We start from the raw sequence: 22608 nt of genomic DNA on the forward strand, positions 1-22608 counted from the left end.
TTCACTTTATCTACAAGGGCCAAGATGAGTTACGTCTATTTCACTGGGGTTCTCAGAATTATTTTTCATCATGGAACTCTATTCCTGACAAAAGCAGGATGGATAGGTGGACAGGTTGATATTTTAAATTTCTTTTCAGTTTGGTATTTTATGATTCCTAAGTGCTCTTGGAAGTGTTCTGTATCTCATGTCCAGTATTAGCTTCTGTTTACAATGACTACTAATACTTCCTTATCTCCATTTCCCTGTTTCTACAATGAGAATGATGTATTTTTTCTTTCTTCATGGGGGTACTATGAGCTACATTTTTATATTACAACAAAAGTATAATAGCTATGTAAATACTTCAAGTTTATGAGGAAGACCAGAAACAAAAATCTAAGTTACCATTCTCATCTCAATTATTTACATTGTAATGCAAAAGTGAAAAGACTTAGCTTCTGTGGCACACTTAGCTTTATTGAAATTGAACAAATATTTTTAATAACCCCTTTTACAGCACATGTAAAATTTAATTTTTTCATTATATTTTTTTACAGGTTGTCTTTTATCTGAGTAAGCAAAAATACGTCTTTTTTTTTTTTCTTACTTAAAACATGTAGCCAGGATTCAAACCACATATCTCTGGTACCAAAAAGGAAACAGGTTATGAAAATCACAGTACAACTTTAAAATTCTTCAAATTAGTTAAAGATATTTCAAACAATATTCACTTGGATTGACAGTAGAAATCATGGGTCAGTTGACATTAAGATTAAGAGTTACACCTACAATGAAAGCAGAAATGGGAAATTCAGGCTAATATGAGCTACATCGTTCAGGACACATCATCTTCATAAATACTGTGGCTGAGAGGCTGCAATGGCTAGGTCACGCTTGAGCACTTAATTGCACGTAAATATAGGCAAAGCAGAAAAAAACTGTTGTGTGCTAACTTGGATCTAAAAGAAAATGGGCATTCATTTTCAAGAGGGTATATGATCAAATCAGTTTCACAATATACAATTCAAATCCCCAAATTGCATCTAGGAAAGAAAAAGAATATTAAAATGCACACTTACACAGACAATAAAGTAGAAACCTGTTCTTTGTGATTGGTATGTATTGTTGTTGTTGTTTTCTCAATAAGTAGAAATTATTTATGACCACAAAAGGATTTCTCAGGTGAAACACTAATTACAGACATTGTAAAGAACATAGCTCAGGAGGCTGTTTTAAAAACAAGGCAGCATTTTCCTGAAAAAGTTTGGTCCTCAACTCACTATAGACTAGTCACTATGGTCAGATGGTAAGCATTTTCCTTGTGTGTGTGTGTGTGTGTGTGTGTGCGCACGTGCGTGCGTGCACACACATGTGTTCAAACTATCTTTTCAGTTCCAGAATTAGTTCAAACCAAACCAAAAAACAAATAGCCCTCAAGTACTTGACCTTGCATATCATGTCTAATTAATGCATCATCTGAAAGAGCAATGCTAAAGACTATGAATGTAATTATGCTCACGTGATTCTGCAAAACCTTAATTTTGTGCAAACATTTTCCTTCATCGCCCGGATAACTTATCTTTATTCATGTAGGTGCCAGGAAACCCACCCCCATGATCCTCCCTCCCCCCTCCCCCAGTCTTCTCCTCTGTCAAAGTGATATGAAGACAATTTCACTGTGTATTTACAAGCACAGCAGTTAGGCAAGAAGGTCCCAGGATCTGAAGAGCACATCTATTTCTTATGGATATCTTCATGCCGAATGATCTTGTATGTGATCCAGTAAAAGATGTTGAAAATGAGGAAGGCCAATGGGAAGGCAGCTCGAGAAATCGTGTCAATCCTTTTTGCCCGGTCCACAAACTTCTTCTTGATGGCATCTGCATCTTTGGGGGGCTGTGGGAGCTGGTTGGCAGGTGTGGCCTTGACAGCTGTTCCATCTTTCACTTGAAGGCATTGACCCATTCCATAACCACTGAAATTAAAACGACTTTCACGAGTAACATCTTCTTCCTGGGAGAATAAAGACAGAGGAAGTACAGATTGGTTGTCAGTCAAATCAGATGGAAGATGCTTAAAATTCTTCAGAAGGAAAAGGGTAAATCACAGTTAACTGGTAGTGTGGGAAGCTTTTGGAATGGGAAGTTGTCTTTCAAGTTCAACTCAGTTATTCATGGAACAGATATAGTTCATTAACTTTTTAAGACTCAGAAATTAAGGGTAAGAATAATGACTCTGTGGTCATTTTAATTAAATGAAAAATAGAAACACCTATATTATATCCAGCACTGACTTTCCCGAAATCTAGTTTATTAATCCACAGCTTTGGATAGATTTGTTTTTAAAGCCAAGTCTTCAAATCCAAGTACTATACTCTAGATTTCTAAAGAGGACAGTTCATTCATACACTCATTCACTTAATCATTCATTTACCCATTCATTCATTCAATAAAGCATTTACTGAATCCTCATCATGTTCCTGAGCTGTTGTGGCCCATTCACAGCCCAGTTCCTTCCATTAACCTTGGCTTTAATATTAGTGTTAGATTTAAGATTAACTCCTTCAATGTATACCTTTCCCCCCCTCCAACCCTCTAGTTCATCTCAGTTGGATATCAGAGATTAAATATTCATTGTTTGGTGTTCAATATTTCTACCATGGCTAATTTTTATACTGTCAGTTTTTTACATTGCTTCTTTGGCTATTCATCTCTATCATATTTAAACATATGTCATTTTAGCTCATGTCAGTACCTCATTTCTACATGAATCAGATAAAAGACTGCAAAGTCATAACCTCTGGGTAAAGAGAAAATACCCTTCATAGAGACAAAAGTATGGAATTTGGGTGTGTGGTTGGGTTGAAAAGGTAGGATTGAAATGATCTGCTTAATAAAAATTTAATTCTAAATAGTCATCGATTGAATCATCTTCTGCAACTAGATTAGTGCTTTCTATAATACTGTGCCACCCTTTTGACTCACCAAAGATATCGCACTCTTTTATCTTTCCAGAGAATAATATTATGTTAATTAATTTGGTTATATTTTCCCAAAAGACAGTAAAATTCGGTATTTTATTTCATCACTATTTATTGCATGTCAGTTGCGCTTTCACGCATATAAAAGGTATACTAAATGAAGGACTTCTTAAAAATTTTATTGGAGTTTAGTTGATTTACAATGTTATATTAGTTTTAGGTGTAGAGCAAAGTGACTCAGTTATACATATATGTATATCCATTCTTTTTCAGACTTTTTACCCACATAGGTTATTACAGAATATTGAGTAGAGTTCCCTGTACTATGCAGTAGGTCCTTGTTGGTTTCCTATTTTATACATAGTAGTGTGTATATGTTAATCCCAAGCTCCTAATTTATCCCTGCCCGTCCACATTTCTCCTTTGGTAACTGTAAATTTGTTTTTGAAATCTGTGAGTGTATTTCTGTTTTATAAGTAAGTTCATTTGTATCATTTGAATGAAGGACTGTTAACATAATATTAGTGAGGGAAAGCCCAACTGTAACCCAAATGGTACAACAAAGACAAATTTATGTGAGGAAAGTCAGGCCAAAGCTCTTCTAATAAAATAATTGTAAAACTACTCCTTTATAAAACCATCTTCCCAATACTTTTTTGTATTTGAGACTGTCTTTCACAAGTTGGTTCAGGATACTCTGTCTCATTTCTTAACAAAATGTAAGTAGGATTTTTCATTCAACAATTAGTTGTTGAGTGTTGAGTTTATGGCAAGCGTTTTGCTAGATGCTGGGAGACAGGTGATGAAGTTGGACAAGAGCCCTACCTGCATGGAGCTTTTAGAACTCAGTGGAAGTGGCCAAACTAAAGACATTTTCATGTAAGGGACGTGGCTAAGAAAACCCAGCTGGATATTTGAGTACTGCTATGTGCTCAGCTCTATAAGCTCTATAGTAGAGACTTCAACTGGACTCAGATTCAAATAGTAAATCTACTTTCTTTGCCTTAAAATGGGAATGATATATTTTATAGGTGCAAAAGTTTCAAATAAGTATTTACAAATGTGAAATAAACAGATATATTAATCATTACAGCATCATTGGAAGACTCATTAGTTAGCAAGTAAAGAAACACACAGGTCTCTAGGAGGAGGGAATGTGTTAGTTATGAGTTATAAGCAGTCTTATTCTTCCTACCTACTAACTTGTAATTAGATCTGAACCAGTGTGTGAGAGAAATAGAAATGCTGTCAATTGGTTTAGTAAATAGATATAGACTAGGAATTTGGCTGTTTGGGTTCTAAGCGTGGCTCCAAGGGTTATAAGCTGTGTTTTTCCTTAGGCAGGATATTTATTCTTTCAAGGCTTGGAGACCCCATGCCAAAATATTGAGGCTTGACTAGGTCTGTGGGTCTCAGCTTTGGATGCAAGGGAAGTTTTACAAGTTATATTTCTGCCTGCTTCCCCTCCTAGCCTCTTCCAGACCAAGTGAATCACAATCTCTGGGAATGAGAATGGAGAATCCATATTTTTTTTAAAAAATCCAATGTCTCTAATACAAATGGTTAGAAACCAGTGGCCTAGATCAGCTCTAATGTCCAGCTCTAAAATGCTGAACCTAGTCTATGTTATTAAGTCTAAGATAATTTTTTAAGTGAAAATCAGCCCTCAAAATATATTTCCCCTTATCTGCCTAAAATTACTGTGCTGTTTTTCCTTTCCATATCTGTAGAATCTTACAAATTGCTGTTCTGTATCAACACTTAGAAAGTTATGACTAAGTGTATAGTTCACTGCCTGAGTGAAATAAGATTCTTTTAAAATTCCTGGGTCTCTGAAGAAATAAAAAAGAGTAGTTAGCTGGTAACTGGTTTTTAGCACATGAAACAAAAGGAATCCTAAATACATCCATGTTTTTTCTCAGATTGACTCATTCATTTAATTCCTGTTGTCTATTGGCATACTGTGAATGGACAACTAAAGAGGTTAACTCATTCAATTAACTAGCAGAACTAGAATAGAATTATGCCGGACTAGGTTATTGTGTCGTACATTGCTGTGCAAACTGTAGGTGCTTAATAAACGTTCATTGACTAGTGAACAAAGGAAATTTTAAGAGAGTTTTCTCTCTGCTTGAAAATACTTTCCCTTTCCATTCAATGGTATTTCAAATTATACTTCTGAGCATAGTTACAACTAATTAAATCAATTCTTTAAAATTATCCACCACAAAATAAATCTGTTGTAGGTAGAAATTATCCATTTAATTTTTCATGTGCAGGAGATATGAATGCTAGTTTAAGGGTATTCTTATTTACCATTATGACTCATTGAATGCATTTTAAATATAGAACCTTAAATTACCCACATCAAAGGGCTTGATTCAGAAAACATAATTGCAACCACTTTGAATTTTGGTGTTATAATGAATGACTAATTGCCTTTATAGCAGGTTCAGAATAAAATGCTATGGTAATATGGCAGGATTCCTATATGAAGGCAAAATGGAGATGAGCTTGAGTCATGGATAAACTAAAGCTGAAATAAAGAACAATCTGAAGGCACAGCTTAGTTGAATGTATTCACCGGGAGAGTTGGTGTGATTCTCTCAGTGAGGAAAGAATTTCAGGCATATATTCTCCATTTCTTATAATTAGCCAGAAAACTAATTACTTAATTATTGCTGCTGACCTACCATCTTCAGTATCTTTGAGTAGTGAATACTTGTAGCTCACTCTGTTTTGTTATTCACTGACTCAATTTCATAGAAAATGAATCATCCAGTCAAAGTTTCAATACATTCAATTTCTGTATCCCACTTTGATAAAATCTCCTTAAATCCTGTCTACATAGGAAAAACTGCCATGGCACTATGCAATTTGTTGGAGACTTATCACCTTATTTTACTTATCTTAGCCATTTGTTTTACTTATTATAAGATTTACCCATTCCTGTGTTTGGAACTCTTGTCTAGATGTGAAATTGAACCTAAAACTCAGCAGAATTGCATGGTACTGAATTGTTTGTTATAAGCAAATAATTTCAATATAATTAAAGATTATGGGATTTATGCAGTGAAAGATTTCAGTGGGACCAGTATTTCTAATTTTTCTTTTATGTCCTAAAAAGGAGGAAATAAAAGGACTCCTATAAACTGAGGTGGGGAAAAACTCCATTCCATTTCTCACCCAGATTCTTTGATTGAATCTTCAGTCTTTTGGGCCAGGATATGGCCCAGTTGGAAGTGAAAGTTGCACTGAGCTTCAGTCAATGCAAGGACATAATGGAGTCTTCAGCGCTGCTTTGCAAACAGTGTGAGTCCAAACACAAGCAGGTTTTCCCCAAAAAAGTCCCCTGAGCAAATGAAGCCTTGCGTGCGTGCTATGTTGCTCAGTCGTGTCAGACTCTTTGTGACCCTTTGGACTGTAGGCCTTCTCAGGCCATGGGATTCTCCAGGCAAGCATACTGGAGTGGGTTGCCATTTCCTTCTCCAGGGGATCTTCCCGGATCTGAGACTGAACCCACATCTCCTGTGTCTCCTGCACAGCTGGTGGGTTCTTTACCTGCTGAGCCATCAGGGAAGCCCAATTCTAGGTGGTGCTTAGTTGTAGACCTGCTGATTTCTATCACCTAGACTTGGAGAAGAGGGATGGCTTTGAGAAATTCCCAATTCTTACGGCCTCAGTTTTCTTTTCTGTATCACGGGGACTTGGGAGTAGATATGAATAATAGATACCATATATTGATTATAATTATAAACCATGCACTTAAAACCACAGTCAATCCTATCACCAAACTGTCCCTACAAGTCACAAGGTTTCAGAGGAAACTGAGACTGAGAGAAGTTATGTGGCTTCCTGAAGTTATATTGCTAATAAATATGGAAGCTGAAATTCAAATCTGATTTGTCAGATCTCCAAACTCTCTGATTCTGAACACTCTGGAAGTTTCTGGGTTTTATGAATTTGTCTCTATCAGGCCCCAAATGACTTCCATTCAAGATTATAGATGAAGAATCCAATCGAAATTTGTGGAACAACTGATCTAAAATAAAGTAAGCCAAATATAATCCCTTGTTGCTTAATGATGTGGCGAAATGAATTAAAACTCTTACAGTGTCATTTGGGGGTAGACAGTGAATAGCATTTTTTCCCCAAAAGAAAGCCATTATCAGTGGATCATCTCTTTTTCAATGCAGGATATCATTATTATTGATTTTTCTTTTTAATTTATTTTTAATTTGAGGATAATTGCTTTACAATATTGGATTGGTTTCTATAACCTCCCTCTTGAACCTCCTTCCCACCTCCCATCTCATCCCATCCCATCCCTCTACGTTTGAATTCCCTGAGTCATACAGCAAATTTCCACTGGCTACCTATTTTATATATGGTAGTGTATATGTTTCCATGCTACTCTCTCCATTCCTCCTATTACTATTGATTTTTGAAGGAGAATGAACTCTGGTGTTCATTTCTTGAGCACTTGCCATTTATGTATTCATATTTCCAGCAAATAATTCCTCGAGCACCTATTATGTGCCAGGTATGTGGTGAGGATACAGCAGTGAACAAGGAGGTGAAGTCTCTTCTTTTTTGGAGTTTACATTGCTATTGGAGAAAACAAGTAACAAGTAGAGAAATCATGTGTACACACATAAACACATATTTATACATATATATATATATATATATATACACACACATATACACAGTTAGGACACTCCCACATATTTGTGTGCACACACACACACACACGCAGAGATAATGATGAATGCCTTGAAATAAAACAATCAAGGTAATACACCTAAGAGAGATGGAAGGCAGAGAAATGGATGTTTTAGATTAAATGGTCATAAAAGTCCCGAGGACATGCCAGGCACTGTGCCATTTGCCAGGAAGCCAGTGACGAGCAAACCAGATCAGACTCATGCCTTCAGGTAGTTCCCAGCCTTGAGGTGAAGACAAGCATTTATGAAAGAATCACATGAATACAGAATTACTAACTATGATAGGGCTCTGAAGGAAAAGTATAGGGTGCTATGAGAGCTTATGAATAGTGGTCCTCTTATCTGCCAGATCAGATAAGAGAAGCTTTTCCTTGGGGAAGTGATATTTCATTAGAGGTTTGAAAAAATGAGAAGCATTAAAGAAGGGACAGCAGAGTTGGGAGATGTTGGAGATAGGAAAGTTTCCTGCAGTTGAGAGATGGTAGAATGGCCCATGGAATGCAGAAAGAAAGTGGGGTGAGACAAAGTTTCAGAAATGACCAAGGACTGGATCATATAGAACCTTGCAAGCCATGGTGCTGGTTTAAAGCCTTATATTAAGAACCAAGAGAAGGAAAAAATGAATAAGACCTTAGGTTTTCAGGGGGTCAGGAGAACTGAAGAGAATGATATGAGAGAGATTCTTGAGATATGTACAAAGGTTTATTGGGGCTCAGGTGAGCCTGAAGCCTTTAGAGTTGGTGAGGGTATGGATGGTAATATTACTGAGAGATATACAAGGCAATCTACAAATCATCTATACTCCCCTGAATCTGAAAAAAAAACTCTGTAGCTACCTATTGATGTTTAGAATTCGTTTCCAATTTTCTTTTTTATTATTTAAAATTTTTGCTTCCCAATCATATTAAAGAATAGGTAGACAGAGTCTGTGGATTGTGATAGCGGATTCCCACTACTGTCTTCATTCACCAAAGGATAACCTCTTGAGAGTGTGCCTGAGTCATTTCTGTACCCTTCTTCCCTGGCACAATGCTAGGCCCATGAGATATTCTAAAATTGTGCTTGGAAAGATCCTCTTGATTCTGAGAAAGGTCTCAGAAAGGATGTGCTCCCTGGGAGAAGGGAGGGGACAGCAGTTGTCTCCTAGCTGATTTCCATTTCTTGGTCACTTGCAGTCCTTTCTGCAGCCTCTGGATCAGTCTTGCCCAAAGAACTTCCATCCTATCCCTTTCACTGCAGATTCACTGCCTTGACATTGAAGAGGAGGAGGAGACACTGGGATAGAATCTAAAAGGCTCGGATTGAATTCCCTCAGTCTCTCAACATGTTTGGTCTCCTATTTCCTCTTTAAAATGAAGAAATCAGCCATTTGGCCATTTTCTGAGTTTGAGTATGGGACTATAATGCTGTCTAGTATATTGCCTCGAGACTAATCTCTAGCTGGTTGATATGCTTAAGACTTTTCTTCTCAACTACAGACTGGACAGTATGCAAACAAAGGTCTTAATCTCTTCTTCCTCCCTCTGCCCTGATGCCTTCTGGTAGAGTCGGCCTTGTGGGCAGGCATATGTGCAGTCACACACACCCCAATGCTTTGAAGGGTCCTATACTTGGTTTAATGCTTTGCTGTAGCCATCTTGAAGTTCGTAATGGTTTTTGAACAAGCACCCCACGTTTTCATTTTGTACCAGGTCCCACAGATTTTGAAGCCAGCCCTACTTTCTGCTCTAGTGAAACTGAAGGAATGCACATTGCTTCCATTCCTGGCTTAATACTTTTCAACAGTTTCTCATCTCCTTAATGACCACTCCCAAGCTCCTTCGTGATTTTCAAGGACCCACTATATCTTGCCTTATACTTGCTTCTCTCATGGTGTTTCATGGTCTTTGGCTTTATTTTTTTGCATAGAATAGTCCTCACCTCCCTCTACCTGGTGAGCTCCTGCATGTTCTTCAAGATTCTACTCATCTCATTCAGGATGCCTTTTCTTGACCCCTGCGCCTGGGCCATGGGTCTGTAGCACTGAAGCTGACCCCATAATGGAACCTGCTGCATCATATGTTAAACTTAGCTGCTTATATGTCAGCCTCTTTTATGTGACCTTCAAGTGTAAGGACCCAGTTTTGCATACCTTGAATGCCCCAGTACGTAGAACAATACGGGGCTAAAGCTGCCTGTGTTGAATACTATTGGTAGCTCAGCTGGTAAAGAATCTCCCTGAAATGCGGGAGACCCTGATTCGATTCCTGGGTCTGGAAGATCCCTTGGAGAAGGGATAAGCTACTGACTCCAGTATTCTTGGGCTTCCCTTGTTGCTCAGTTGGTAAAGAATCCACCTGCAATGTGGGAGACCTGGGTTCAATCCTGAGTTGGGTAGATCCCCGGAGGAGAGCATGGCAACCCACTTCAGTATTCTTACCTGGAGAATCCCCGTGGACAAAGCCCTAGCGGGCTACAGTCCATGGGGTCACAGAGAGTCAGACACGACTGAACGACTAAGCACGTATATAAGATAAATACTTCTTAGATGAATGTTGGAAAAGTCTTTCATGGTATGAAAAATGCTTTTCTAGCTTACTTATCACATGGTCTGTTTTTACATATTGAATTTATAGAAAATTAGGGCAAACCTAAACTCCACAGTGCCACTCAAGAGCTGAGGTATTTATGATCTATATTTGAAACACTGCCCATTTTTTCCCAGTGTTAAGCTAGTGAGTAGACCAGATACTGTGAAAATATATAAAATTAGATCCATCTTATTAACAATCTTAGCAAAAAATGCATACTTCTTTGCAAAGAAAATAAATGGAATAGACAAGCCAGAACACGAAGGAATAGTTTTTCATTTATGCAGCTACTCACAAATCAAAATAATAAAGCTAGGTAAATGAAAAGCCACTATGTTTTATATACATGCAAGTATTTCACCAAATAAATGAGACCTTATCAGTTATTACCCATAGCAAAGACTAAGGAATATTTGCACAATATTAAGGGTATTTGAATTCATATGCAGTCCATTTGGGTTTGATGAAGAGAGTAAAATTCTTGTAGATCTACAGTCATCACCAAACATCTTTAAGTTTTAAGTCTTGAAATTTTAATTAATAGAACATTTTTCTTCAAAAATCTCTTTAAACAAATTAATACCTGCACTGTAGTGCTCTGCACCATTTGCCTGTCATTACACAAAATCTCTTTCATCATCTCAATCACACATGTTATTTTTAAAAGCTTCTGTATGTGTGTGTGTATATATACACACACACACACACACACACACAAAAGGCAGCAGAGTTCCTTATTTGGGACAAAGCTCACTTCCAATAACTGGGGAAAGATATGTGGGCAAGAGAGGACAAGCAGGATTCAGGTTTGGTATGAGCTGGGACTCCAAAATTGCTGTTGCCACAGCCTGCAGATGCCTTGCAGGAGTTAGGGCACTGGCAGTTGAGCTGGGCTAAGACTCCTAGTTATCCATGAAAACCCATCTTTATTTTTTCTTCCATTAGTGGGCCTTTCTTGAGGTCAAGGTTCCTTACTCATGGCACTGTTGACATTTGGGGCCAAGTAATTATTTTTGTGGTAGAGAACTGTGTTGTATATTTTAGGATATTTAGCAGCATCCCTGGTCTCTACCTGCTAGAAGTAACATACTTCCGCTGCCGTTGTGACAATGAAAAATGTCTCTTGACATTGCCAAATGTCCCTTGGGGGGCAACATTGTGCCTACTCAAAAAGCTCTGCTTTAGTTGGTTGTACATGTGCACAACTGTATCTAGCCTCCCCTGCACATGGCAGGGGCAGGGCATGTAACATATCTAGTACCGGGAAGTCTAACCAGCTCAATCTCCAGACCAGAGCTGCTGCTGCTGCTAAATCGCTTCAGTCGTGTCCGACTCTGTACGACCCCATAGACGGCAGCCCACCAGGCCCCACCGTCCCTGGGATTCTCCAGGCAAGAACACTGGAGTGGGTTGCCATTTCCTTCTCCAATGCAGGAAAGTGAAAAGTGAAAGTGAAGTCGCTCAGTCGTGTCCAACTCTTAGCAACCCCATGGACTGCAGCCCACCAGGCTCCTCTGTCCATGGGATTTTCCAGGCAAGAGTACTGGAGTGGGGTGCCATTGCTAGGCACCTCTTACCAGCTCGTCCACTCCATGTGGACTGAGCCACCATACAGTGATTCATCAGAATCATTTCTGCCAGAATCACAGTGATCATCTTCTACCTGATCCCCTGGCTTCTAGACCCTCCCTCCCAATAAAAATGTCTATTCTTAATGCAGCAACTAGAGGAATCCTGTTAAAATGTGAGTCAGGTCAGATCTTCATGAGCTCAAACCTCCAGTGGCTCTCACTTCAGTAAAATACAACTCTTTGTAATGTCCCATTTACTTCTCAGGGCTCAGCTCTTGTTGCTTTCCCTCTAGTCCAGGTGTCAGCAAACATTTTCCTTAAAGGGCCAGGTGTAAATATGTTAGACTTCATGGGCTATCCTGAAGATATAGGTCCATTTAATGCATATTTTGAATCTAATTTTCTAAAGTGAGCTATATACTTCACTCCACTTTGGACCACACCTCACCTCCAGCACTCTATTGTTTTTAATAGACTGGAAGTAATTATTTAAAAATAATTGACTTTTGACTCAAAATCTATAAAGCAGAAATATTTTCACTTAATGTCAGCTGCAGTCTTAGAAAGTAGTTTAGGAATCAATAACGTGGTTGTGATGTTTCAATGCCTCAAGAGGGAAGCAATGCCTTGCATATGGAAGTTCTTTTCCAGTAGTCTCTGTCAATTCTGGTCTGGCCAGAATGCTCAGAAGACACACTAAAGTCTAAGAAGCATGAAGGTGAACATCTTCCATCTGGAGTGTGAGCTGTTCAATTATTAACATAGTTTGCCATCTGTGCAAGGTGTAAGCAAAGTGAGTGTTGAGACTGTCTACACAGCACAGACTGGAGGGGACAGGTGATCAGAGGGTGAGTCCACTGCCAAACCAAAGGCAATAACAATAGAAACAACCCATCGTATCACACACTCACTTGCTTTCTAATGTGAATGACTGTGACTGCCAGATTCTTCCGACTATTGTCATGGTTTGATCTCTATATGTAACATGCACACTTGGTGTCAAAAAGTGGTTACTGTGTGAGATTATCTGTTATTTACCTGGCACTTCCACTCCTGTAGAAGTGCCTGCCTACAGCTGGAAAAAACTGCATTTCCCAGAATTCCCTCCTTGATTGGTTCCAGGTAAGGGTTTGCCAGTGAGAGGAATTTGGGAGATGTGGAAAGTAGAAGGGAAGGAGATGCCATTATTTTGGGGAGTGTTTGGGGGTCAGATGAGGCTGACTTGTTGGATAAAGTGGCATTCCACACCTTTCTATGGGCTCCAATTTTACGATCCTGCTTTGGAGGCAAAATATGGTAGCTTCTCAGATTTTCCTGTGAATACCTGCTTACCTCACAAGAAGTTCAGCTTAAAATTCTGTCTTCTGACTGTAGCCTTCCAGACATTCCTTTCCCCAGTTACTTTCATATTTATATAAGTTGTAATTTCTACAGTAAACCCCTTATCCTAGTAGTATGTATGGTGTCTCTGTTTTCCTGACTAAACCCAGCCAGATATAGATATATAGGTAATCTAGGCTTCCAGCCATCTTGATGCAAGTTACTATAGTTTTCTTCAATTAAGATTTATTGAGCATCAGAATGTACCAAGCACTGGAAAGAAATAAGGGTACAAAAGACAGTCCTGCCCTTGAAGTCATTGTGGGATTGGTCAAAGAGGTCTAGAATATGTGGACCAGTGGCTTTCAACCAAGAGTGGTTTTGCCCCCTACCCCCCAGGGGACATTACACAACGTCTGGAGACATTTTTGGTTGTCACAGTGGAGCAGAGGTTGGTGCTTTTGGCATGTAGTGGGTAGAGGCTAGAACACTGCTACACAGCCTGCAGTACACAGGACAGCACCTCACAACAAAGCATGAATTATCTAGCTTCCAATGCCAATACTGCTGAGGCTGGGAAACTATGATACAGACAAATGATTCCAATATAATGTGGTATCTGCTACCTGGTAAAGGAACGTACAGGCCACAAGATACTATAGAAGAGGTGATGTTAGGCTAGAGTAATTAAAGGAAAGTTAGATGGCAGGCTTTTTCTTTAATAGTACCCTGGAATGCACTGCTTCTGGAAGAATACATGAATATCACAGATATGTTATAGAATGTAAAAGCACTGTCATTTGGTTCACTGACCCTGGTTTTTAGTGCAACTAAAGAGCAGCTCAGAGACACTTCTCTGTGCTGTTTAGCCAGGTGAGCTGACTGTGGCTCAGATCATGAACTCCTTATTGCCAAACTTAGACTTAAATTGAAGAAAGTAGGGAAAACCACTAGACCATTCAGGTATGACCTAAATCAAATCCCTTACAATTATACAGTGGAAGTGAGAAATAGATTCAAGGGATTAGATCTGATAGACAGAGTGCCTAAAGAACTATGGACAGGAGGTTCGTGACATTGTACAGGAGGTAGGGATCAAGACCATCCCCAAGAAAAAGAAATGCAAAAAGGCAAAATGGTTGTCTGAGGAGGCCTTACAAATAGCTGAGAAAAGAAGAGAAGCAAAAGACAAAGGAGAAAAGGAAAGATATACCCATTTGAATACAGAATTTGAAAGAATAGCAAGGAGACATAAGAAAGCCTTCCCCATTGATCAGTGCAAAGAAATAGAGGAAAACAATAGAATGGGAAAGACTAGAGATCTCTTCAAGAAAACTAGAGATACCAAGGGAACATTTCATGGAAAGATGGGCACTATAAAGGACAGAAATGGTATGGACCTAACAGAAGCAGAAGATATTATGAAGAGGTGGCAAGAATACACAGAAGAACTGTACAAAAAAGATCTTCATTACCCAGATAACCACGATGGTGTGATCACTCACCTAGAGCCAGACATCCTGGAATGCGAAGTCAAGTGGGCCTTAGGAAGCATCACTGTGAACAAAGCTAGTGGAGGTCATGGAATTCCAGCTAAGCCATTTCAAATCATAAAAGATGATGCCATGAAGGTGCTGCACTCAATATGCCAGCAAACTTGGAAAACTCAGCAGTGGCCACAGGACTGGAAAAGGTCAGTTTTCATTCCAATCCCAAAGAAAGGCAATGCCAATGAATGCTCAAACCGCACAATTGCACTCATCTCACACGCTAGCAAAGTAATGCTCAAAATTCTCCAGGCAAGGCTTCAACAGTACATGAACCATGAAATTCCAGATGTTCAAGCTGGATTTAGAAAAGGAAGAGGAACCAGAGATCAAATTGCCAACATCCACTGGATCATTGAAAAAGCAAGAGAGTTCCAGAAAAACATCTACTTCTGCTTTATTGCCTATGCCAAAGCCTTTGACTGTGTGGATCACAATAAACTGTGGAAAATACTGAAAGAGATGGGAATACCAGAGCACCTGATCTGCCTCTTGAGAAACCTATATGCAGGTCAGGAAGCAACAGTTAGAACTGGACATGGAACAACAGACTGATTCAACATTGGGAAAGGAGTACATCAAGGCTGTATATTGTCACCCTGCTTGTTTAACTTATGTGCACAGTACATAATGAAAAACGCTGGGCTGGATGAAGCACAAGCTGGCATCAAGATTGCTGGGAGAAATATCAACAACCTCAGATATTCAGATGCCACCACCCTTATGGCCAAAAGCGAAGAACTGAAGAGCATCGTGATGAAAGTGAAAGAGGAGAGTGAAAAAGTTGGCTTAAAACTCAACATTCAGAAAACTAAGATCAAGGCATCTGATCCCATCACTTCATGGGAAATATATGGGGAAACAGTGGAAACAGTGTCAGACTTTATTTTTGGGGGCTCCAAAATCACTGCAGATGGGGACTACAGCCATGAAATTAAAAGATACTTGGTCCTTGGAAGAAAAGTTATGACCAACCTAGACAGCATATTAAAAAGCAGAAACATTACTTTGCCAACAAAGGACCATCTAGTCAAAGCTATGATTTTTCCAGTAATAATGTATGGATGTGAGAGTTCGACCATGAAGAAAGCTGAGCACTGAAAAATTGATGCTTTTCAACTGTGGTGTTAGAGAAGACTCTTGAGAGTCCCTTGGACTGCAAGGAGATCCAACCAGTCTATCCTAAAGGAAATCAGTCCTGAATATTCATTGGAAGGACTGATGCTGAAGCTGAAGCTCCAATACTTTGGCCACCTGATGCGAAGAACTGACTCATTTGAAAAGACTCTGATGCTGGGAAAGATTGAAGGCGGGAGAAGAAGGGGACAACATAGGATGAGATGGTCAGATGGCATCATTGACTCAATGGAAACGAGTTTGAGCAAACTCCAGGTGATGGTGAAGGACAGGGAGGCGTGGCATGCTGCAGTCTATGCAGTCGCAAAGAGTCATACACGACTGATCGACTGAACTGAACTTCAGTATATTATAACTATATATTCAGTATATTTTAACTTAAGTAGATTATAATCTTTTTGTATCTTAATAATTAAGGATTTGTTACAAAGGACAGAAAGCTCCTCATGACAACTTAAATGGGGAATTTCTTTAAGAAATAACTCTAAAAATATTGTAAGAAAATCTGAAGAGGCTCTAATGCCCTGGAAATGTAAGAAACCTGGATTCCAGATCCAGTACTCCTGGTTTCCACCCTTGGCTCTGTTACTAACCATTGTGGGAGCTGGATCAGTTACTCAGATCTGTATGTGCCTCAGTCTCCTCTGCAATATAAAGGGGAATAATGGCATTTTCCTTTGAGAGTTTTTGAAAGGATTCAGTGAGCTAATGCACATGAAAGGCTTATATCAGTGCTGGTGTATAATATGTACTCAATAAATGTTAACAAGAAGGGTGATATTGATGAAGGTGTCAGCAGGGCTACTCAGTCCAGGAACTCTAGTGACCATGTCAGGAAGTGAGATTTATTCACATTTTCTTAGGGCGGTCATTCTCCCATATTTCTGCTTTTCTTCTTTCAGCTTCCCTTACTTATGCATATTTCGACTGAGCCACCCCAACTTCAACTCTACGGGAACCTTTTCAGTGCAAGTCTTTACTATAATTGCTGCTGAGTCACTTCAGTCGTGTCCAACTCTGTGCGACCCCATAGACAGCAGCCCACCAGGATGCCCTGTCCCTGGGATTCTCCAGGCAAGAACACTGGAGTGGGTTGCCATTTCCTTCTCCAATGCATGAAAGTGAAAAGTGAAAGTGAAGTCTGTCAGTCGTGTCCGACCCTCAGCGACCCCATGGACTGCAGCCCACCAGGCTCCTCCATCCATGGGATTTTCCAGGCAAGAGTACTGGAGTGGGGTGCCTTTGCCATAATTAGACCACTCAAAATCTTGAAAGAGAAACTGTTTTGATATCCCAGTTGATGGACTGTTGTCCTTGAATCATTGAATAGGAAAAGGGGTAAGAGATATAGATAGGACAGACTGAGTGCAGGGTAGGGGGCAAGGGAACCTTTCCAGGATGCTAAATGTTCCTGAAAGCATACCAAATGAGGAACCATAGCAGGAACAAGCAGAGAAGGCGATGGGATCCCACTCCAGTACTCTTGCCTGGAAAATCCCATGGACGGAGGAACCTGGTAGGCTGCAATCTGTGGGGTTGCGAAGAGTCGGACACGACTGAGCGACTTCACTTTCACTTTTTACTTTCATGCATTGGAGAAGGAAATGGCAACCCACTCCAGTGTTCTTGCCTGGAGAATCCCAGGGATGGAGGAGTCTCGTAGGCTGCCATCTATGGGGTCTCACAGAGTCGAACACGACTGAAGCAACTTAGCAGCGGCGGCAGCAGCAGCAGCAGCGGGAACAAGAGAGGCTGGCCTTGAAAACAAGTGAGCCTGGCTCATATAACAGGTGTTTTCAGAAAAGAGAAGACTCTTTGTACTAATGATTCCAAGGTCACTTATCAAAAACAATTGGTTGACATTACAGGGAGACAGAATTCAACTCAACATGTGGAAGAACTTTAAACAACTCTGTGCCTGAACATGGAGCACAACATCTTGGAAGGTAATGAATTTCTTGTTGTTAGAGATATTCAAGTGTTTGATCATTTATTGGCAATGTTGGGTATCGATGTGGGTTAGGGGACGAGATGACTACTTATATACCTTCTGATTATGAGAGTCTCTGGTTGTATATGAAAATTGCTAAGAGGTACAGGAGGGCAAACCACATTGAAGGTGCTGACCCAAGTGCTGGAAAGATGTACTTAGTAAGCTGTGCCTGCTATGACCCTCATTATCTCCCAGAAGTTTCTGGTCATTCTGATCCCATTTGAGAAATTCTGCTCTAATATAATCAGCACACAGCAACAGTTTGGTTCTGGTGTATTTTCTCTTTTGATTATCTTTGACTTGCATACTACTCTATGTCATCATTTCTAAGGGTTTCAGTTAAGCAGCAAGTCCCTTGCTGCTGTTATAATGTTGAAGAAGATTATAATATGTAATATGTGTGTGTTAGTTGTTCAGTTGTGTCCAACTCTTTGCAACCCCATGGACTGTAGCCTACCAGTCCCTCTGTCCATGAGATTCTCCAGACAAGAATACTGGAGTGGGTAGCCATTTCCTTCTCAAAATATATAAAATATATAATATGGAATAATTAAAAAACTGTAAATAGTAATGTGTAACTTCTTATTATGTAAACTAGGCACAGAAGGGATGCATTTTTAGAGGTCTATACAACATGTTTGTGGCAGTCTCTCTTTGTCATAGCCAGTTTTGACAGCCTACAGGCTCCATACTATAACAACACCCTTCCAAATAGCCACTTCTTTCTTTCTCCTCTTCCCTCCCACTGCTCCATTTCTGCTGAAAGCTGCTCAGTGGGAGAGCAGTCAGTGCTGTTGGCTGTCAAAGTTTGGCAAACTGTTCATTTCTGCAGGGAGCTCAATAAACTCAAAAACTGAGAACTCTATCCACAGAATTGGACCTATATTTAGTCTTGCCCTTGATCCCTTCCTCCCAACTTTGAAGAGGCAGGTTAACATCATGATGAAATCACCCAGGTGTGACTTGGAGAAGCCTTAGGAAGGTTTGACAAAGGGGCAGTGAGGTGTATCCTGAAAAAAGAGACCTCCCTGGGCCATCACTTCATTGCTTTGCACAGTTGCAGAACTAACACGTTTTCTCCAGGTGAAGAACTGTAAACCTACTTTCTGTGGCTGATCATATATTTTTTTTTTTTGAATTTGAATGATCCTCATAAGCTAGGTCTACTCTGTTGAGTATAGGTTCTGTGTTAAAATTAGTAGCAAATGAAGACTGTAAACCATCAGGAGGCACTTTCCTGTTGCTTCTTCCAAGGACATGCAAGGCAGTGAAGTGAACCAGAAACACAGTCTATGCTCCATTCTTCTGGATGATTGTTTACTTCTGTAGATCATCTGTGCCTCAGCTTTCTTCATCCTTCCCTGAAACCATTTATTCACTAGCACTTCAACTGTAGCTTCTTGTAAGCAACTCTTGCAGAAAAAAATTAGGAAAAGGAAAATGGAAAATAACAAGTTTTTTTTTTTTTTTTTAAGTATCTGTGCTACATTTCCAAGATGTCCCCTCCTTCTCTTTCATTACTATGGTTACCAGATCTGAGATTTCAGGCAGAAAATTGTCTGTAGGCCCAGAGGGAAGATTTATTGCAGTAAACTCAGAAGACAGAGATTGGGCACAATTTGAAAATAATACCGGAATCCGTTGATCTAATTGTCCACCAGTCAAGTTTCTAATTAAGAGAGTGTATGTGAAGGTAGGTAGCATAGGACATGGCATGTAATGGAGACTCAGCCTCCTTCTCCTTTTCAAAGATGCCAACACAATAGTTACAAGCAGAGTCAAAGAGGAAAACTTAAGTGGTGATAAGAAGATACATTTTCATAGAAAACAGATTGAAATCCTGAGTAGATGTATCTCTTTCCCCCAGCGTATGCCTCCTTATGACACAGCTTCCATGCTACAGACACAGGTTACTTCCTGGTGAACCCACAGGGTCTTGGGCACCACAGTCATCAGGTGGGGTGTGGATGGGGGCTAGTAAGTAGGGCAAGGGGCTCAGTGCTTTGTGGCAAGGCGCAAAAGTGAGTGCAAGATAAGCCGGCTGTCCCTGTCGTCATAGCAACCAAATAAGGACCCTGTGCTATTGGAACTTGTGACTGAGTCTTAAGGGTATTTGAGAAGGTTTAATCCACAAAAGCTCAGATGAACTTGTTTACCTAACCTTCTGTACCCCGAAGTCACTTCTTTGCTGTGACCCAAGATAGAGCACATATTTTCCATTACCAGCCAGGACATGCACACACATCCCAAACACATTGATATATCTAACAGAAACAAGAGGTTTGCAAAGTGATATTTAATTTTCCAAAACAGGATGCACTCTGACATTTTCTAGTTTTTTTCTAATTTTTATTTTGCCAGGAAGCTAGTGGTAAGCCACTGAACTGATTTAATGACCCACAAGTCACTCACAGCCCACAATTCGAAAAGTAGTATGTTTAATGGCCTTGGTTGGTTTCTTTGCTATCATTATTCATTTATCACATCTTTACTGAGTATCTGCTGTATGATAGGCGTGTGCTATGATAGGTACATGCTTGTCATAGGAAAATTTAAGAGAGGCTTTCAGATCCACGGAAGAGTCCTGACCAAGAATCACATGTTCTGTTTAAACACATAGCCTCTGTCGTCTGTCATGCTTGAAAAGGTGCTGAGGTTTCACAGGGAGACTGGGAGACAGCCTGCTGTGATCAGGCGTGGTGGTAGGCCCTGACACTTCTGCTGAGCCCTAGACTCTACCTATATACAGCTTTTGTTTGATTTTACCAATGAGGTAGCAGTAAATGCTTCCAAGTTTTCAAGAACTTCTTGGAGGAAGCAACTTTTTGTTACAAGAAATAAGATCCAGTGATGAAAGTTTCTGAATTCACTTTTCTGATAGTTTCCCTCCAGGATAAACATCCATATCCTGTTGGCACAGATTGCCAGGCCCTTTATAATCAGGCCCTAACAGACTGTTTGAGTTTCATTTTCCATTGTTTCTCATGACATACCCTTTGTTTTACAAACTCTCTGTTCCCTCAATAACCCAGACTTTTCTTTCTCCCTGGGCCTTCCCAAGTCCTCTTCTCTTTCACTTGTCTGCCTGCTGAATGACAATTCAACCTTCCATCCTTAGCTGGAGAATGATAGCTCCCTCCCAGGGGCACTTCCTCCTGCTCCTTCTAGCAGTAGCCACACCTTTTCCCTATTCTCTCTAAATGCTTCCCTTTTTTAGGTTGGAGTTGAATGATATAGATGTGAGCCTCTTACGCACTGAACAGTAAGCAGTGAAATTAATCAAAATAATATGCAAGATTGTTTTCAAGAGTCAGAGGAGCATGTGGAGATACTTTTACATCAAGAACTCAATTATACTATTCCAGGTAACTGTCTATTCCTTTCCCCATAGATTTTTGTATGGGGCTAGAAGTCAGATGCCAGTGGGCTGGATTCTTGTGAAGACATAATTTTGGATCTTTAAAATGCCCTGCATAAGAAATGACATGACTTCTAATGACTTATTGCTCACTGGTTTCCCACCTTCAGGCCACTGAGCAAGGAGCCCTGAGTTGAAACCAGCAATTCATTCAACATTTCTCAAGAACCTAGTATGTACTAGACAATGTGACAGGCTCTTCAGATTGAAAGATGAATGATAGCCTCTGCTGTTTAGAAGATTGCTGATGACCTTTTCTTGTGGGCTTAAAGCGAAGCAAAACAGACAAAGGAAGAGAAAGGAAATATCTGATGAGTGTTGGCTGTGTGTAAGACACTGTGGTTTGCATGTGAAAAGTGAAAGTCTCTCAGTCGTGTCCGACTCTTTGAGACCCTATGGACTATACAGTCCATGGAATTCTCCAGGCCAGAATACTGGAGTGGGTAGCCTTTCCCTTCTCCAGGGGATCCTCCCAGCCCAGGGATCAAATCCAGGTCTTCTGCATTGCAGGCGGATTCTTTACCAGCTGAGCCACAAGGGAAGCCCAAGAATACTGAAGTAGGTAGCCTATCTCTTCTCCAGCAGATCTTCCCAACCCAGGAATCAAACCAGGGTCTCCTGTATTGCAAGGCAGATTCTTTACCAAGTGAGCTATCAGGGAAGCCCCGTGCATAATCTTTATTGTTGCTAAGTCCTAAAGTGATGTCTGACTCTTTGCAACCCCGTGGACTGCAGCACACCAGGCTCCCCTGTCCTCGACTATGTCCTGCAATTTGCTCAGATTCACGTCCATTGAGTCAGTGATGCTATCCAACTATCTCATCCTCTGTCGCCCTCTTCTCCTCCTGCCCTCAATCTTTCCCAGCATCAGGGTCTTTTCAAATGAGTCAGCTCTTCACAGAAGGTGGCCAAAGTGTTGGAGCTTCAGCTTCAGCATCAGTCCTTCCAATGAATATTCAGGTTTGATTTCCTATATGATTGACTGGGTTGATCTCCTTGCTGTCCAAGGGACTCTCAAAAGTCTTTTCCAACACCACAATTCAAAAGCATCATGTCTTCAGTGCCCAGCCTTCTTTATGGTCCAACTCTCACATCTATACATGACTACTGGAAAAAAACGTGGCTTTGACTATATGGACCTTTGTTGGCAAAATGATGTCTTTGCTTTTTAATACACTATCTAGGTTTGTCATAGCTTTCCTTCCAAGGAGCAAGCATCTTTTAATTCCATGGAGTACATGGCTTCAGAAAGGTATTTCTACCCTGGGCTTGTTACTCAAACTGGGAGAATACATAGGAATCCTCACTCCTTATACTAGCGCAGGAATTGAGAATAACCAATAACAAATGCACTTTTCCAGTT

At 40.1% G+C, this 22608-nt stretch overlaps 1 protein-coding gene across 2 annotated transcripts in view; it reads right to left on the minus strand.

The window, feature by feature from the left end:
• Positions 1–438: 438 nt before the first annotated feature.
• Positions 439–22608, minus strand: part of GLRA2 (glycine receptor alpha 2) — a 208493-nt gene continuing 186323 nt past the window's right edge. Inside the window, exon 9 of one of the 2 annotated variants that reach the window (XM_005228450.5) lies at positions 439–1995. In XM_005228450.5, the coding sequence (XP_005228507.1) occupies positions 1717–1995 (279 nt within the window). In that variant the 3' untranslated portion in view covers positions 439–1716. The remainder of the gene's footprint in view (positions 1996–22608) is intronic. The other variant, NM_001192914.1, reaches the window with a different exon arrangement.

Source organism: Bos taurus, chromosome X (genome assembly GCF_002263795.3).
Source record: "Bos taurus isolate L1 Dominette 01449 registration number 42190680 breed Hereford chromosome X, ARS-UCD2.0, whole genome shotgun sequence".
NCBI lineage: Eukaryota > Metazoa > Chordata > Mammalia > Artiodactyla > Bovidae > Bos > Bos taurus.